Here is a 19,136-nt window from a genome sequence, read left to right as displayed (position 1 = left end):
ACGCAGAGTCACCGCTCTGGACATGGATTCGACTCTCGTCACTCGAGCAAGCGAACGAACGGTCGCAGCGTGAAAAGCGGAGCTTCTAGAGTATCCATCTGGCTTGCTGGCTGGCGCCTGGAGACGAAGACGGCAGAACCCAAGAAAGAGCGCCGAGCATCCAGTGCCAGCCTCGATTTACAGCCCTAGGGGATTAGGTTCTCGTCCGTCTCTCGCACACAGGGTGATCCGGGTCGATGAGCATGACAAAAGCGAGGGCAACTGTCCGAGGTGGCTGGTCTCGGGGCTGATTGGGCGGGCAACGCGACTAGCAAAGACTCGGGCTTAGTTAGAGTAGGGGAAGGGAACTGGGCGACTCGATCCATGCCTCCATCCACCCATCCCATCCATCCCATCCCATCCCATCCCATCCCGGATCCGGACTCCACCGATTTGGGGCGGAAAAGCAACCATAGACATACATCATCGCCACGCTTGCCCCTGCGGCCCTGCCACTTTTCCCTTTGGTGCCCCTGTCTCGACTCACGAGTCGCAACTCTGTGTGTGCTCTGTTCTGCCTGTCAACCTTTTCATCTGCGTCACGCACCTCACCTACACCTACAGTACCTGCTGTCGGCTCTCGCTTCTTCTTGCTGCCTTGATGAACACTCTGAGTTGGCGAACAGCAAGCCTCGAAAGGCGTCAAAGCAAACAGACTTGAGAGCATCCAGAACCAAGCCGGCTGGTCGGACCCTATTGCTCTCACTCTCACTCGCTGCAGAGCCCCAGGGCCAAGCCAGCAAGTCAAGTCAGCCAGTGTCAGTGCTACGGATCTAGGCCCTGGCCTGGCTCGCTTGCATCACCACTACGCACGCCGCCCTCCCCCACCGGCATTTCTGCGCCAGACCTTACTGCGGCGTTGGTAGGAGTCTGAGAACGCCTCTTCTCATCCTCTTACAACTCTCACACACGGTCTCCCTGTTTCTCCATCCTCGCTGTCTCTCCCCCTCAGCTCCCTTACTTCTATCCACCTTCCCCCTCTGGGATCCGCCCTCAACTTCGACTCATCCCGCCCCCCGCCCTAGGTCTATCTCTATCTGACGGACGTCCTGCCCCTCCGGACTACAACCTCTTATCTCCATCCTCCTCCGTCGGTGCCTCTTCTTCGCTTGAGGTGTGCGCTTGCTCGACAAGAACCGCCCCGCGTCCCGCTGACCAACTCGCGGGTCAACTCGCAATTCTATTCTCAGCCTCATCACGACTGCTGGTCTGGTCTGGCCTACCAAAGTGCGAATAACCTAGTCCCAACAGCATCTAGCGGCACACAAGGAGTACCCGACCGGCTGCGCTCTCTCGTGCGTGTGCGACATTGACGTTGCACCTTTACAACCCTCTTTCCTCACCCTTTTCCGACTGGTGATCCCGCGACACGACACAGCATCCATCGCACCGCCGTCTGTACCTAGCCTCGCCATCGATAACACCCCCGACCTCTGTCGCCATGGCGGCCGCATTCCGACCAGTGAATTCGCCGCTGGCAAACCCCGTCTCGCGCGAAGACGTCATGGCTTCGTCGCCCGCTACCCCTCGACCCAACACAGCGCCTCACACGCATCCCTCAAGACCTATCGACGATGGTGCGACTCCGACCCGAGCGACTTTCAATGTTTCCATGGCTAGCCAGAAGCCGCTCCCCTCCAGCCCGTTCCCGCAGAGCGTGCAGGTACCCGATTCAGCACCTAAACCGAGGATGCCTAGACGCCATAACTCTCGACACTCTAACAAGTCGGCGGATTCGGGCGATGTGGAGATGGACGATTCTGATGGAGAGACCGGCACGATCGAAGAGGGCCAGGCTTCGGATGAGGAAAGTGTCGGCGCCGAGGGAACACGATCGAGCAAGAAGAAGAAGTCGCAGCGCTTTTACTGCACTGACTACCCGCCTTGTAACCTGAGCTTCACCCGGAGTGAGCATCTGGCGAGGCATATCAGGTGCGTCAACTCGTATTTTGCTTCTGAACGTCATGCTTACCGGAATCAACAGGAAACATACAGGCGAACGGCCCTTTCAGTGTCACTGCTCGCGACGTTTTTCGCGGCTGGACAACTTGAGGCAACATGCGCAGACTGTTCATGTCAACGAGAATATTCCCATGGATTCGCTGGCAGCTACCGGTTCTCGGTTCCAGCGTCAGATGCGACCGGATCGTGTACGGCAGGCTGGAAATAGAGCGCGGGCATCTACTGGTGGAAGCGCTGGCGGGCCACAGCGAGGGCATTCCAAGTCCTTGTCTACTTCTAGCATCACGAGCGTTAGTTCTGTTGGCTCTGCATATAGCGTTCACGCCGATGCTCGTCGAAGGCCCGCTCCTCTGGTGATGGCTGACCCACGATCGCGATTGTCCCTGGAGTCGTATCGAAGCGCCGCCGATAGCACCTATTCGTCCTACCGACCTGCATCTCCAAGCGACTTTGGGACACCAACCTCATCCAACTTCTCGACCGGACAGAGCAGCCCTCGATGGGTTGCTGGGGTTAATTCTCCTTCTTCTCACTCACGATCCCAGAGCATGTATGCCCCTGGAACTCGGACTCCCGGCCGTCGACTGAGCGTTCCTTCTGGTGCTAACCCGTTCCAATCGCCATCGGGTCTGGTTGTAGGAAGGCCAGTCTTTGGACCTGGTGGTGCTAATGCTTCGAATGTGGGCGCTTTCCCATCAGCCAACGGTATTGTTGCGTCCCCCAATGCTTCAACTGCTCCATGGCCACCAAGGGAATCAATGTCTGAGAGCGAATGGCGTCGGCGGACCTGGCACCCGGACAGCCGCAATGTTAATGGAAACCCCAGTCAGCTGAGCTCCGTTGTGAACCAATCTTCGGTTCGCCCGAACCCTCCACCGCCGATCGCGAATCCCGCAACCTCCCAGTCGTCATTCCGTCTTCCAGGTATCGAGTCGTTTGACCCTATTCCTCCTCGACCTGGAAGTCCTGCTAGGAGGCCCCCATCGCCCATGGTTATCGATTCCGAGGCTCACCCACGGGCTGCTTACCAGCCGCACCTTGTCGAGACGCCCATGCAGGACGAGAGACGAAATCTCAACATGTACGACGCCAGCCTGCAACGTGGTCTCAACCGTCTCGATATCAACCACAGCACTCCACCTCGGGACAGCGCTGGAGCATGGGCTTCTGAGGCAAACAAGGCAGTACAGGCACAGGCCGAGCAGGTCCGACTTAACCCTCCAACTGTCCGGTTCGAGGACCAGCCTCCTCCAGCCTATGCTGCTCCCAAGCCTGCTGTTGCAGCGCGGGCTATGCATCAGCACACCATGTCTGCTCCGTCCATCACGACAACACGGGACAGCAAGCGTCACGGTTGGTACCATGGGCCTGTCTCTGCTCATCGGGAGGGCAGACCTCAAGAGCAACCAGACCCTCGGGTGGCCCATGTTGATCGGATGGTGCACCCCAACTTTACCGGCTTTAGCGGGTTTCCTGTTAAGGAGTCGCCACAGCACCACCAACAACCCCCACCGCATCCTCAACAGCAGCAGCAAGGCCAGCCTCAACACCCGCAACAGCAACCAGGTCGACCGGGTAGTAACGACTCTCTGGGGCGTTTGGAGGCTCTGGTAGCTGTTGCAACGAGTGAAGGGTCAACCGCTGCGGCTTACTGATCGCGAGCATCGGCTCTCGACAATTCAGTCGTTTCCTCCACACTCGCCTTCTTCTCTCCTAATTCCTCACACTCAGCCGTTTCCGGACGGCAATGATTTTAACGACTTTATGACGAAATTCCTTTTAATGTGGGCATCGAGCTTTTGTTTTGTTTTGTTTTGTTTTGTTTCAGTTCCGGAAGCGGGAATGAAGCGCATTACGGCATGACTTGTTTACATGGATGATACATGAACTCTCTTTTTCCTCACTCAAGCTGACGATATCCCTACTCTCGGATGGTTTTTGATGTTTACGGACTCGAATGGCAGCATATACACGATATCCCAGCTCCGCAGCTCGCTTCAGGGACCGACATTCACTTCAAATTTTCTCCAAATTGACGCTGGTTTGGATCATGGGAGTTGGCGAGGCAGTCACGACTTTTTAGATGGTTTTTCTTTTTTGGGTTATGTTTGTTTTGTCGAGGGCATCTCGACTCATCCCCTATGAACTGGACACGGTCAACTGGGGCGAAGGAGGACTTTGTGCGTCGATACGATACCCTGATTTTGGCCGGGATTATATGGGCACGGTTTTGACCAATTCTACGAGTTGAACGCACGCTCTACTCGACGACGTTATTCGTCAGAATCACCGGCTGGACCGTACTCGGGTCAAAATATATATGGCCTTTGGATCTAGACCGGGGATAGGCGAAGGTACCTTGTTTGCTCGGCATGACACTCACGGTTTGGGCGGGTGGGTTTGGAAGTGATACCCAATGATGGACTGTTGGTTGTGGAATGGATGGATGGATGGCTGGGTGGATGGACTGTTCATGGGTTACGCTCAAGATGTTTAGCTTAGACTTGTTTTCTCAGGATCGTTCTGATGGGTTTTGTTACAAGGTAGTTTGTTAGGCAATGGAGTCGCGGCTCTGCTTACAGATTGATGATGAGGAAGCCTCATGCAATTATGACATATGACGTTGGATACCTAGGTAGTTATGATAGTCTCTTGCCTGGCTAAAAAGCTAGGCTGTAATTAATCCCATCTCTTCCGATTTTCTCTATATCTGGATTTGAGCTGTGCGTATCTCGTGGGTGAGGATTAAAGACTGCGTTTTAGCCAACAACAACACTGCCCAATTCGAAGACGAGGATCGTCTGTAAAGGTCTGCTTGTAAGCTAAAACTTTGTACGGTACATGTCATATCATAAGTTTTCAATTAGCCGCTCAGCTTTGTCAGGTTTCGTGATGTAGTCGACACTCATTTGAGTGACTGTTTCTCCCTGACTGGATCCAAGGCTCCACGAATGGGCAAGTAATACCTGAACTTGGCGTATTGAGTAAAGAAAACACACAAACAGGGCACAAATAATGCGTGGCCAAGTCTTCTATCGCGGTATTGTGACTGCTAGTATCGCATTTGTTCAGCATCAAGGGAGCCGCCGAGTCTCGTGAAGCTGTCCGCCACATGAAAAGCCTCAAGGGTTGGCGTCCTAGCGATCATGTGCTGACTTTGGGAGATAACATCGGCCCTGAGGCTCGAAAAGCCTTGGTCCTGGTGTGTACTCCTTGCGTATAGGCCATGCGGATCGAGGCGCATGGCAAGATGTCTGTGTTCCTGTGGACACAGATGGCTTACAGGGGTATCGGAGATATTAGAACAACAGAGCACGAGGACGCAATTCGATAATGTGAGGCTCTTGGCTAGCAGCGGGAGGCTGGTGCCAAAGGTGTGTGGGTGGTCATGATGGCGGTTAGGTCGGGAGGCGTAGGCAGGCGGGGGAGGGCGAGAAGAGGCGTCAACATGATCACCTCGAAGGCGAGTTTTCTACATTAGTTTGCTGGTTAGTCTAGATTTGGGAAGAAACGTAGCGTGGGAAGTTCCAATCTGGGCATCTGTGGCCAAACATGACGGCCAATAGCCTTGGCCACAATGGGACTTGTTTGTAGAGGCCCATGGCTGGCTGGATCCTTCGCCCCAAGTGGTGCCCATTACTGTACGTAGTCAGTCTAATGCGAGAGTGTGTCACCGTCGTCTCTCGTGGTGTTTCTGGACCTCGAAAGCATCCGTTAGCCTGGTTCTCGGGCAGCCGAATGTGATGGGGGCTGCAGCTCGATCTGCGGTTTGTTTCAGCGGGTGCGGTTTGGTCGCCAAGTCTCTGAAGCGTCACTACGAAAAGAGGGAGAGGTGAGGACCCATAGGGCTTTCTGCATGTTGGGCGGAGTCTCCGTGAGGGTGTGTGGAGAGGATCATGGCACAGTTGGTGGTGGTGGTGGATGGGCTTGATGCTGGTGAAGGGCGAGATGTGGTGATGGAATAGAGTTTGCTCTATAGAGTGAGCTGCAGGAGAGTGGCCATGATCAAGATGTAGATGCGTCTTCTCGAGTCAAATGTTCCTGGCCTGGAAAGGGGCAATAGGGCTGTCACGATGGCATCGTACAATGTCCGAGTCTCACCTCAAGGATTAGCCATGGACACCAAGTCTCCCGAAGCCGGCACATGGTGGCTTTGAAGTTGTTTGCTTTGCCAAACTGCAGGAAAAACACCATGTTTCCTCACCGATGAATTGTCACATTCCAGTCCGAGGCTGCGAGAATAGGATTTCCGAGCAAACAAGAAAAAGCCCGGGCGAAAAGGATCCCAACAGCTTGGGGCACCATCATTCTAGAACCGAAATCTTGCATGAATCATTGAGTCTTTTCTCTTGTGTGTGAATCAGCCGACGCCTGTCGGGACCCTCGAGGCTCGGAGTCTGCGAACTTGATGATGGCTGAGATGTGAATCGAAGGAGGGGGCGTATGCATGAGACTCTCGTAAGAGTTCCTTCTTGGGCAAGCTCACTGTCAAAACAGGATGCGAAGAGTTTCCAAAAGCAGGCTGGGCTGGGCTGGATTAGGCTGGGCCTTTACCGTTTGGAACACTCGCCGTCGACGATCAGAGCTGGGCAAGACGCACACTTACGGCATCATCGACCATTCGCAGAGGAGGTCTGTGTGTCTCGCACGCGAGGTGGTGATGTGTAAGCCAGTGCGTGTGTGTGTGTGTGTGCGTGTGTGTCTCGGAGAAAGACGCCCGGCGGGCCTCATAGGTTTCGCGAGATGGACTCGGTGTGACGGGAGCGGCGGCTCGGTGGAGGTATCTCAGGGACGGGACGGGCTGAGTTGAAGGTGCAGTATAGACCGGGGTATTGCGATTCGAGTTACTTCCTGTTGATGAAGAAGTATTCTCAGGAGTCAGGTCCTGGTTCGACAAATAGAAACGAGTGAATTAATGAGCTGATACCCCTCAATTCCTGGACATTCATTGCTCAGCACCCTGTCCATCAAGGCAGCATGTCTCAGTCTGTCCGCAGCAAAACCTAGGATCAACATTACATACAGGACCAACCACATCAAAAAGCAAAAAGGGGACGTCATATCCACTCTTCAGCTAGACTCCCGCCTTCTGGGCTTGCGCCTCCAAGTGACAGGTCCATGGATTTCAGGTTGACATGGGAGCGATAAATGCCTCGTGCAGGGAGTTGAGCCGACATAGACGAGGTTAAGCAGGCTGTGAAGCTAATACTGAAGTTCCGAATGAACACAATCAGCTGCCTTTTGATACACTATGGTGCGTTGAAGACTGCACTTTCGCCCGGGTAAGGCGAGGATAGGGTATAGGCTAACACATCATTGAAGCTTCCCGCAACCAATTGCAGCCTGTACCCGTAAAGGTTTATGTCTAGCAGCAACGGTTTCAGCTCAATTTGTGCCTTGCAACTCCAAACCAGCCCAAACACCCCTGTTCTTCAACAAGGGCCCCTGGTCGCAACGGCGAGGACTAGCCACCAATAACATCAACCATGTCCTACTTGCAGAGCAACTTGCGTCGGGAACCTGGTTCTTGGCAGGCATCCTTGCATTCTGTGCCTGCGTACCGTGGCCCCTTGGAGCTCATGTCTCGGGATCTCCATTGAGAAATTATGTGTTGGAAGATTTTACAGAGGCAATTGTGACTGTAAAGGTGTAGAGATTTGTTATGAGAGGGTTCAAGGTGAATGAATGAACTCGAGGGGAAATACCCCTCTTGCTGTTGAAAAGCCACAATGATCTGTCACAGACTGACGTGGAGGCTGTCAGCCTTATCGCTCTGCTAGTCTAGTATAATAATTGGACGTCCCAGAAGGCTCTAGGACTATTCTCCGGTGTAGCTGCACAGGCTATTGACTGTTAGTCTACGAGGCTGAGTCCTCGTGCCATTTCCTCAGCTGGAAATATGGCAAGGGACCATGCCTGAAAGGTTTATTCTTAGATAGGAGGCCTACCACTTAACCTGTCTATCAAAAATGGTTAACCGAGGTCTTGGGTCTTGTAGATGCCCATTATCGCCGCCTCTCCGACAGTCTGGTTCAGGGATACTGACGTGACCGGGGTGACGGAGCAGGGTAGGCCCAACGCTCTGTCACAACCATGCATCCCCCGTCTATAAGGCCAAATAGAGAAAAGAGCCTGATGAGAATCGTCCGAGTTCTCCATGTTGGGTTAAATATGTTTCACTCGCGGCGTTAGCGGTGCCTTGGTCCCAGCCTGTCAGAATCAGCCTTGGACGGGCGGCTATGTCACTCGGACCTCCTGATCCTCCCACAGCCAAGTGATGTCTCAACGTGCATGCATGTTCCATCGAATAGAGTACAAGGAATATTCCGTCGACGTCCGAACCCCCTGGCAGGGGCGTTGAAAAAAAGCGACAGTTGAAGGCTGACGGCCCGTTCCTTAGCTCGGCGAGACAGGTGCGCCACGAACCCCCGCGGACACGTTCTCGGGAGCTGTTATGCAAAGAATACGGGTATAGCAGGGTAACCGAGCGTTTGGCTGGCTGATTTCAATAGCTGTGTGGAGTTGACGAGAGACAATACGTGCCCCGGATGGATGGGTGTTGAGCTGTGATCAGGGGGGTGTCCGGTCTCGAACGGGGGACACTTCCTCCCACGAGTCTTTCTGCATGTTCGACAAGGCTATAGTGAGAAATGCCAGCTCCAACACTCTCTAAATGGTTCTCTTGGCATATTGAGATGTCTAGATCCCGGCTCTGCGGTCCCGGTACAAAGGTAGTGGTGGGTTGTGATGGGTGCTAACCGCCCAGCTGGTGTAAGTGAAAGCCCGTGTCATACACCCTCTCACCCCCCCAAAAAGGAGAGACCGGTGTGCAGGAATCATCGAGAACGTGGAGTCCATGATCCTCTCCCATCCCTCCATGATTTGAGACATCCGTGCCCAGTCCATGCAGACATGTCCCAGCAAATCGGTTGGCAAAGGCCACCACTCTTGGCGGCAGCCCGCCCTCGTGGGACAGCTGAAGACTACACTCCCCATCCTTCATCATACGACTTGAGCATCTGTAGATGCTTCGAGACCTGGGATGAGTTGAGTCCTAGAACATGGGAGGCGTTTGAAGGCTTCTTTGTTGACGAGGACCGAGCAAAAGAGAACAGTCCAGACGAGAGGAAAGAGCTTGGAGATGACGATTATAAAAAGGGGATATATCTTTCAAAATTTCTGAGAGTAGAGAACAATAGAGCAGCAACATCATTGTTCTGAACATCTCCTGTCAGTGATTCATACTCCACACCTCAGCAGTGCCAGTATATCAACAGCCCGTTTGTTTTCATCACCACGCTGCTTCATCACACGATCAGCACACCCTCTTCTCTAGAGATCACCAAACACGCAAAGATCGACATGGCTGTCGCAGTCGACGTCTTTGATCTCCTGGGCTACAGGACCGAAGTCCTTAACGGGCGGCTTCTCCTTTCTGCCGTCTTTGACCTCGCCCTCATCTTTTGGCTCCTCTACATCCTCTCCTCTATCGTCCACTACCTGCTTCAGCGCCTTCAATCTTCTTCCTCTTTCTCCAAGAAGTCTGCCCATGATGGTTATCTTCGCATGTCGCAGCTGCCTCAGCTGTCTTCCGCCATTCCCTGGTTCGGTCATCTTCTTGGCCTGCAGCGTGACACTGCCCGCTATGTCAACACTGTCATAGCGTCCACTGCCGCCCAGATCTTCACCATCAACATCCCCTTCAAGCAGATCATCGTTGTCAACCCATCTTTGGATAAGCAGCTCGCTCGCCATGTCTCGGACACTGGTCTTGCCCAGATCCTTGCCCATGTTGGCTCCCGCGTCTTTGGCCTTGGGCCGAGCACCATCCGGGTCATCCTCGACACTGACCCACGACGCCTTCACCAGGTCGAATTCGGCAGACCCGAGAATCTTAAGGCTTTGTCCGAGTGTTCAGGTGTCTTCATCTGGGATGAGATGAACAAGATGGGCCCTTCCACCGAGGTCGACCTCGCTCACTGGATGTTTGGGCTCACAGTGTCTGCCACTGCCAGCGCAGTCTGGGGTGTTGAGAACCCCTGGCGTATGGATCGCGAGTTCGCCGAAGAGTTCATGTAGGTCTCACTATCAACAAGACGGTTGATACCACATACTGACAAATTCCAAAGGAACCTGACCGAGACTTTCGACTCTCTCTCCCGACCTGCCCCTTGGCTCACGGCCCCATCTGCTTACAAGTCCCGCGACTTTCTCATGAAGAGACTTCGAGAGTTCCACAACCAGCACCGCGAGTCTCGCGTCAAGACTGTCGCTCACGCAATCAACGTCGTCGCTCATTCGGACCCTAACTGGGAGACCAACCCGGACTATTACAACATCGAGATGGTCTCGGCTATTGGCCTCCTCGCGACTGCTAGCACGCTCTCAGTCTGGCTTGTCAGACACCTTCTGGCTATTCCAGAGTTGCTCAAGGTTGTTGTCGATGAGATTCAGCAACTCCAGGTTGTTCAGGCCCAGACGCAGGACGGTCGCAAGCTGGACCTCACCAACATCCGCACCCTCTGCCCCTGGCTCGTTGCCTCCTGGTACGAGACTCTCCGTCTGCACATGACGGGCGTTCCTCGTCTCGCCCGACACGAGTTTGGCCTCACACTTCCAGGCTCTGAGCCCCTGGCGGTGTCTCAAGGTGATCTCTTCCTTCTCCCCATGTGCGCTTCCAACCTCGACACCAACGCCTGGGGGCCCGACGCCGCATCTTTCCGACCTTCTCGCTTCATCACAAACAACGGAGACTTGTCCAACAGCCTAATCCGCAAGGTCAAGGCCTTTGGTGTCGCGGGCAACCTTTGCCCCGGTCGAGTCTTTGGCTTCGAGACGGCCATGGCCATGGTCGCAGGCACACTTGGTACCTTTGAGATCAAGAGTGCCGACGGAAAGGAGTTTTCTGTTCCCGGTGTTCGCCAGGGCTTCAACGTGGGTTTTGAGCGGTACGCGGACGACGTCAAGGTGGTGCTGTCCAAGCGATGAAGCCCCTTTCTTGTAGGATTTGCGTGTGTATTTGTCTTTCGCATTGGATTCTCGCTCGGTCTGGTACATACAGGTTCTTAGGTTCATTCCCTGCCTTGACGCAGGCCACAACGGAGTAGTTAGTCCTTCCCTTAGCTAGACCAGACTAATGATAAAAAAAGTTGAAAATATCTCTCTTGATCAGCTGATTGAGGATGTCAGAGTAATTCGTGACATGCCCTAGAGAAGGTGATGAACCCATTTCATGTGAACGATTTCGCGTGGGAGGTTAAGTAACAAAGCGTTTATTTTCTCTTTGAGTTAGGGGGGAATGTCCGAATTGGCATTTGGAGAGTCAAAGGACTTATCCTTGCTGTTGACCTTTATGGCCAAACAAGCTTGGAATGGCATATTGAACCTACTCGTGAAAATCCACCAGCAGTTAACATACGCTTCATCTGTCAAAAAGTTGGTCCCCGGGTTTTGGAGGAAAGGTCATTACCTAGATTTATTGGTGGGAACCAAGCCAAATCGGCATAACCACCGATTACGTTACAGGGTCTCTTAAGAATGCTAAGCATATTGGATACTTCTTAACCCTTTCTATTGGATCAACTGAGGGAGGGTTTCAATGATACAAACTCCAAGTGTCTACAAGAGAAACCGCCTCGCTCAGATACTGGCTGATATGAGGGCTGATCATCTTTCCAACCACCAACCAGCAGACGGTTCTCTTTCGGCAGTTTGAACATTAAAGCCCATAAACGAGAGCGCAATATAAGCCTAATCCATATCCCCTACATTAAATCTACGAGCATCTAGCTCAATATTCAAGCCCCGAGCCACAAAGAGGCGACTTTCGACCGCCCTTCGGCCGAAACGCGTACCAACGAGACAGGCACCGGGGCTGACATTGGAAAATATCCACGGGGAATGTCTTACTTATCGAGAAACACTTGAAGACAAATTTCCTTACTAATGCTGCTTGGTCTAATCTCACCACACTGTCGTGATGAATAATGCCCAGTTGCAGCATGACCAACTCCACTTAGGGAGGGCTCTATATAAATAACCACAAGCATCATTGCAACTTAATTTTTCAGTTCCAGTGTACTCAAGACTACAATAAGCACAATGAAGCCCATCATTCTCTACTCTCACGAAATCGGCCCCAACCCCTGGAAGGTTGCCCTCATCCTCGAGGAACTCTCTCTCCCCTACGAAACCCGCTTCATCGACTTTACAGCCGTCAAGCAAGAGCCCTACACACTTCTCAATCCCAATGGCCGTCTTCCAGCCATCCAAGACCCCAATACGGGCGTCACACTTTGGGAGTCAGGTGCCATCATCGAGTACGTTGTCGAGACGTATGACGAGGACCATAAGATCAGCTTCGATTCTGGCCCGGAGAAGTACTTAGCCAACCAGTGGCTATTCTTCCAAGTCTCGGGCCAAGCTCCGTATTATGGCCAGGCTGGTTGGTTCAAGAAACATCACCCGGAAAAGGTCCAAAGCGCCATTGACCGCTACGTCAATGAGATACTACGCGTCAACGGCGTCATGGATAAAGTGCTAAGCACCCAGGACTGGCTTGTGGGAGATAAATGCTCATATGCTGATCTGTCGTTCTTTGCCTGGCAGAGATGGGTTCCCGAGATCGTGGAGGGTGATCTCTACGAGAGGTTCCCCCATGTTGGGGCGTGGTTCAGGAGGATGGAGGAAAGGCCGGCGGCGCAAAAGGTTGTGGCGGATCAGGAGCGTGCTATTGCAGCTATGGATGATGGCAATTGACTTTAAGGCATATTGGTGTTCTTTTAAGTATAGGGAGTTGTTCTTTGAGACAGAGAATAAGGGCCTGCACTACCTTCACCACCCAGGCAGCCTACTGTGTTCAGATCAGGAACAGCCTCGTTACCAACAAACCATACTCTTCAACTAGGTAGGCAATGAAGCTGTTCAGTTATAGAAAGATTGCAATTGAAATCACTTATTGCTAGCTCAGTTGTTGGAACAGACTGTCTAGCTGGCTCATCAAGTCAAACTGTGAGACTGGTAAACTACTGACTTTAATGTCCTTGTATTGACAAACGCTATACCAATGTCACGTACGCTGTAAAACTACGTCTTCCTCCGCATGCCTCCCATTTTGTTCTTCGATATCCTTTCCCGTCTCTCGCTATGCTGTCCATGTCAGTTCATGCACCCCATCTTCCCCCGTCTATCTTTTCCATCCTATCTCCGTCTTTGTCCAGAAACGCCCAAAGCATTAGGTCTCATGCATATCTCCTCTGTTGCCATCTGATTCGCCTATACACTCTTCGCCATCACAGCTTCTCGGCGGGGATACGTCCCTCGACTGTGCTCAGCGCGCCGAGGTTCACCTCGCCCAGCCTCTCACCGGCATCCTGGACACCCGCCAGGAGGGCGACGCACTCAATCACATCCTCTGGCTCCAGAAGGTGCGACTTGGCCAGTGTCACCTTTGTGCTCGCACCAACAGTTACTGTGAAGACGTGGTTGGCGTCGAGGATGGTGCCTGAAGCAGCATTCAGGCTGCGGAACATGTCCTCGTCGGTAAAGTCATCACCCATGCAGAGCGCAAACTCGAGGTGTCCGGGCTTGGGGGTGTTGGGGATCTCATCAGCACCAGGGTTGTGGTACATGGTGATGAGACGCTTGGCAATCTCGCCCTTGTTGATAAACGTAGGGCGCACCTCGATGTTGGCCTTGCCAGGCATGACCTCGACGTCCCACTTGGTCGCAACGGTGGCCTCAAGCTCCTTGTGACATTCTCGCGACATGTGCACGCCCTGCTCAGGGTCGGCGAGACGGTAGTGCCAAGTGAGGGCGCATCGCTTTCGTTCGATGAAGGATCCTGCCAAGTCAGTGAGTTTGCGAGCCAGTCGGTGACGAGAATTACATACCTTGAACCTTGTCTGTGTACTTCTGGAACACCTCCATCACCTCACTCTGCCACCCCATGTCAAACTTCTCAGCCAGGTTCTCCCATTCATCTGAACCGGGGTGCTTCATGAAGCTGCCGTGCTCGGCCGAGAAGCCCAACTCAGCAATGTGACCAAGGTGCTGCTTCAGGAACACCTGGTCTCGTCCCGAGATGATCCAGACGGCGTTCTGGGGGTCAGCCGCCAACAGCTGCAGCGTGTGGATGAGGCGCTCAGAGGGCACGGCAGCACTGGGCTCGCGCACAATAGGCGTCAGGGTACCGTCATAGTCAAACATGAAGAGACGCTTGTTAGCTGTCCGGTACTGGGAGAGGAGGAGAGCACGGTCAAGCAGGGGGGTGGCATTGGCCGAGCCCGTGTCACCCAGGACGTTGTACACCTTGCGGATAAACTTGGTGATCCACGACTGGACGTTGTGCTCGGTGACGTGGCGGTACAGGCTGGACTGCATAGCCTGACGCTTCTCATCCGACATTGTCAGGGCGGCATTAATCTTCTCTGCCACGCCGCTGAGGTCCCAGGGGTTGATGTGGATGGCGTCACGGAGACTGCCGGCTGTGCCACTGAACTCGGAGAGAATAAGAGGGGCATGGTTCTCCTTCTGACACACGATGTACTCCAGACTGGTTGTGTTCATGCCGTCACGGACAGAAGTGATGAGGCCAATGTCGCCCGCCCGCAGCAGAGCAAAGTACTCATCCTGGTTGAGGTACTGGGGGTAGTGCTGGACCGGCGAGAATCCAAGACTGCCGTACATGCCATTGATGCGCATAACGAGCTCGTTGACGCGAGAGGCGACCTTGCTGTCGTCCTCGAGCTCCCCCTTCTCAGCCTCGACGCTGGTGGGTGAGGTGACCTGGATGAGCACAACCTTTTCGCGCCACTCAGGGTACATCTCGAGGAAGCGCTCAAACGCCTGCAGCTTCTGGGCAACGCCTCTAACACTGTCAAGGCGGTCTCGTCCGACAATGATCTTCTTGCCGTGGTAGAGCTTGCGGAGGGCGTCATACTTTTCCTTGACAGCTGCGGTCCAGGCAAAGCTCTCGACCTTGGCAGCATCAATGCCAATGGGGAAGACGCCGACCTGGACACGAGTTCCATAGGCATCAATTCCGAGTGTGTCAGATGGAAATCCGAGAATTCGGGTGCAGCAGCTGAGGAAGTGGCGAGAGTAGCTGTAAGACTGGAACCCAATAAGGTTGGAGCCCAAGACACCCTCCAGCACCTCCTTGCGACGAGGCAGGCAGCGGAGGAACTCGCTACTAGGGAAAGGCGAGTGGAGGAAGAAAGAGATGTACATGTTGGGAACACGCTGTCGCAACATGCTAGGGAGCAGCATGAGGAAGTAGTCGTGGACGATGACAATGTCACCGGGCTTGTAGATCTCGATAATCTTGTGGGCAAACTTCTGGTTCATGCGGTAGTAGTCGGCCCACTGGATGCGCTCTCGTCGGCCGTCGGTAGGCTCATGCTGCTTGTAGTGGAGGAGTGTGTAGAGATCTTGCTCGGCATAACGGCGCCAGCGAGCCTGGTCCTTGAGGAGGATGCCATCAGACGAAGACTCGGACTCGTCACACAACCAGACGGGATAAGTGCGGATTGTCTTGTTGTGGGACAGACGGTACTCGAGACGCTCCTGATCCTCGCGGGGAATCCAGAGACCGTCAATTGGAGGCGGAGTCGGCAGGCGAGTGGTGGCATCGACGGGGACCGGCGCGGAGAGGGCATTGAGAGAAGCGGCGCCTAGTGTGTTTGGCGCGGGCGTACCAGGTGAAGAAACGACGTCATCGGTGGGAGCGTCGATCTCTCCCGTCCAGGCGACAACGGTGTGATTCCATGGAGTAGCGTCGGACGAAAGGTAAGCGAACGAGTCGAGAAGCGCAGACTGACCGCGGCGAGCTTTCAAGTCCTGTAGAGGAAGCGAGTTTTAGTCGAGGCTCAATTTTCATGTGATCCATCATGGTGACAAGGGCGAGCGAGGGGGGAAGGGAGCTAGAGCTGGCTGGAGCTGGCCGGAGCTTTGGAGAAGAGGGGAAATGCATCAAGCTAACGAGCCCGCTCCTGGTGGCCGATAAGAGATACGGGGTGAGTGAGAGAAGAGAAACTTACCCAATCGCCGCCTTTTCGATAGACGAAAGAATGCGGTGTGTTGAAGGTGGCCGAGATGATGTTGCCGCTAAGAGCCAGCTCGGGGTTGGCAGCTCGAATCTCGGACAAGGACTCGCGGCGTCGCAAGGGGGGCGCGCTGGTGCCGGCGCTGGCGCTGTTGCTGTCGGCAGCCATTTCGACGGTAGGTTTATGTGATGATCTGAGAATCAGGCTCAAGAGAGAGGTTTCGGTGGACGAGGAGCGGGTTAGCAGGCGTCTCCTTGGGTCGTCTTGTCGGTGGAAGGGGATCGCCGTCTCTCGCTGTCTCTGTCTGTGATCGATCCCCGTTGGCGAGCGACAGAGGTGACGATGCAAGAATGAATGCAAGAATGAAGCTGCGCGGAAAGAAACAAAGTAGTGAGGAAGAGGGATTGGCGGTGTTCTCCGAGACTGAGAGCGGGCTGACGACCTGGAGGCAGACGGAGCTGGAGAGGGATGAGGGGAGGAAGAGAGACAGAGATAGCTAGCTCTAGTAGAAAACAAGAGATCGGTGACGTTGGTTGTCAATCGACGACGGCGGCGTCCCAGGCCCGTCGGTCGCGGTCCTACTACTGCTTCCTAGGGTCTAGTCTTGCAAGTCGGGCCGGGCGGTTTCGGCGATTCATGGTCGTGCCCCGTGGGTAGGGAGGGTAGGTGATGCTGCTCCTGGGTGACGGGAGTGAGTGATCCAGTCCAGTAAGGTACCTACCAGGCGCTGGTGGAGGTGGGGCATTCCAAGGTACCTTGGTTCCATTGCTTTTTTGCGGGTGCACGTTTTTTCGATGCGTCAAACTGGCACCCGGCGTCAGGCCCGGGGCGGACGGTGTGGGTAAGCAGCATATTTTGGGAAGGGAGCATTTGGCGAGGCATAAGAGCGTTTTTGGCATATGGGAGTCAATTGAACAGATCTGTGCTGATTGAGTAGGTATAATCAACAGTTTTGCCTATTCTATCAATAGTTGCTCTGGTGGCATTCTCTCTTCAACTTCCTCCATTGCTACCACCCCCGCCAGGTTCCAGCCCATGCCTGACCTCACGCGACGACAAAACAATTCAATACCTGCCAAGATGCCTCGACGTTTAACCCAAGACCGAGTAAAAACCAGGATACAGATGCCGATCAGGTACATGACGACACTCAATGGCCAGGCTAATGTACAGTAGCTCCAGCTGCCTTACCTTGCCTTGCCTTGTCTATCACCACACGTCCTGTACGGATAGTGGAGGTGGTGGTCTGTGTTTAACCTCCCCATCAACTCCAACTTTTTTTCCAACACCGCCGAATTTTCGGCATCACGAGGTCTAGATAACACGAGCTGTTCTTGTTAGATCTCGCCACTGTAAGTTTTGGCGTTCCTTGTTCAGCTCTTCGCGGTAATGAACTCCGTCTCTTATCTACACCGTCAAACTCCAAGGAACTGGTTCGTTGTCAACTCGTATGTTGAATGCTTCCATGTGATCCGTGCCATCGATCATGGGAATGGCGGGGGAGGGGGAGGGGCAAGTAGTTTATCCTGCCCCTTGTTTGTTGCTCGGTCCAAGCCATGAGTTGAGTGTAGACAATGGCTTCAACTCATCCCAGCAACGAGACAACCGAGTTCCCGTTGACATGGTAAATGTCTCATCCCGCAAGCCATGGTCAATTCTGAATCAAAAAAAATCCTCATCGTCATGGACAGTTGCGCAACGCTCGACTGCAACGCAACGCAACACCCCCAAGACTGGACAAGGCCCAAGGCCCCCCCACAGGTTAATGCACCCGGCTTCAACCACCAACAATAACCAAGGAAAAAGGCACAAGCACGCTTCAGAGGCGACGGTGCACGCCTCAGACATAAAACTGACACGCGAAACGCAAGTTGTTCTTCCACCACCGAGAGAGACGTACTGTACTGTACTGTCCACCAAAAGACGGTGAGCGCCGTCAACCGGAGATGCAACACCGACCGGCCAGCCAGGGCATTCGCGAACATCACGTAAAAGTCATGATCTGGGTAAGTTACCGCCCAGGCCTCACCGAGCAACTCAGTTCCCTCGCCTATCCTCTGCTTTCTCATCCTCTTGTCATCAGCATCCATCGAGACCTCAGCATGACGCTGCATTTACCACATTCCCCCAAGTAATGGTGTGCATTCTCGCTGGCACTACTTCTGCATCGGTCAGCTTCGGGTGACAGTCCGAGGCCTTCAAGCCCACTGCGCTGCACCAAGAATCCACTGAAAACCGCACCCGGGACTTATCCCCCGGAGCCGCCCGGTGCCAATCCTCCCCTCCCCCACCAGGGAAACGATCCATGCCCCCACCTCCGGTTGATGTCCAGCAGGCATCGAGCGTGTCCCTCTCCGCCCGGCTATTAGTAGTAGGTAAAGATTGGCACAGGGGTTTTTCTCTTTCGGTTCTCTTCTGCTAAACTGCACGCTGCCACGGGCCGGGGCGCCATTCCCATCCTCCATGATCCAACGCAACCCAACCCAACTACCCATCGCCAATAGATTCTCCAACCATCCACCGCCTCGATCCGCCAAACGTGGCCGCCCCTTTCCGGCACTTGCCTTGGCTCTAGTCGTTCGTACCGAGCTTCTCGTCTCGTCTAGCGAGAACCCCCCGGGACTTGACCTTGCAGACGATCTGGCACTGACGGTTCGGAGCCGGTTGACAGGTGCAGCGCAGCATACATATCTCTGACAGGTTGATTTCCCTACCTGCATACAATCTTCGATGGTGGCTTGCATAGACCACGCTCCATGAGCCATTTTTACCAGAATTTCCCATCGTCTTTTTCGTCCCTGTTCTAGTTTTGCTTCTTCTACTTTGTCAGTTGCGTTGCCGAGCCGCAACCACGAGCTGCATTCGCACCCGCTTGCTGGCCTCGAGGACCTGCCGCTATTCGTGCGCTCTACGACCACGAGCATCCCGATGCGCGCGAGGCTATGCGATCCTATTGTATGTGCGTGTGTCCTGTACAGAACAAATGCTCTGCCTTGCCTTGCCGCTGCGTCCTGCGTCTTGCAGCCTTTGCCTCATCCGGCTGATATGTGCACCATGTTCGTTCGCCTCGAGAGGAGTGTGCTTTATCGA

General features: G+C 54.0%; 4 protein-coding genes across 4 annotated transcripts; 3 read left to right on the top strand and 1 right to left on the bottom strand.

Moving 5' to 3' along the window:
* Positions 1-1,480: 1,480 nt before the first annotated feature.
* Positions 1,481-3,656, top strand: NCS54_00504000 (Hypothetical protein; the record flags this gene model as incomplete). Its single annotated transcript, XM_053150557.1, has 2 exons — positions 1,481-1,971; positions 2,024-3,656. The coding sequence occupies 2 exons, from the start codon at positions 1,481-1,483 to the stop codon at positions 3,654-3,656; spliced, it is 2,124 nt and encodes a 707-aa protein (XP_053006532.1).
* A 5,707-nt stretch (positions 3,657-9,363) lies between these two features.
* On the top strand, positions 9,364-10,989 carry NCS54_00503900 (Hypothetical protein; the record flags this gene model as incomplete). The annotated part of the gene is made up of 2 exons (XM_053150556.1): positions 9,364-10,076; positions 10,131-10,989. 2 exons carry the CDS (start codon positions 9,364-9,366, stop codon positions 10,987-10,989), a joined length of 1,572 nt encoding a protein of 523 aa, XP_053006531.1.
* Positions 10,990-12,102: 1,113 nt separating this feature from the next.
* On the top strand, positions 12,103-12,759 carry NCS54_00503800 (Hypothetical protein; the record flags this gene model as incomplete). Its single annotated transcript, XM_053150555.1, has 1 exon — positions 12,103-12,759. The coding sequence occupies one exon, from the start codon at positions 12,103-12,105 to the stop codon at positions 12,757-12,759; it is 657 nt and encodes a 218-aa protein (XP_053006530.1).
* A 533-nt stretch (positions 12,760-13,292) lies between these two features.
* NCS54_00503700 (Hypothetical protein) lies at positions 13,293-16,214 on the bottom strand (the record flags this gene model as incomplete). The annotated part of the gene is made up of 3 exons (XM_053150554.1): positions 13,293-13,843; positions 13,893-15,840; positions 16,041-16,214. The coding sequence occupies 3 exons, from the start codon at positions 16,212-16,214 to the stop codon at positions 13,293-13,295; spliced, it is 2,673 nt and encodes an 890-aa protein (XP_053006529.1).
* Between the last annotated feature and the right edge of the window lie 2,922 nt (positions 16,215-19,136).

This window comes from Fusarium falciforme, chromosome 4 (assembly GCF_026873545.1).
Source record: "Fusarium falciforme chromosome 4, complete sequence".
In the NCBI taxonomy this organism is placed as follows: Eukaryota; Fungi; Ascomycota; class Sordariomycetes; order Hypocreales; family Nectriaceae; genus Fusarium; species Fusarium falciforme.
This window is presented reverse-complemented; position numbering and strand designations above follow the sequence as displayed.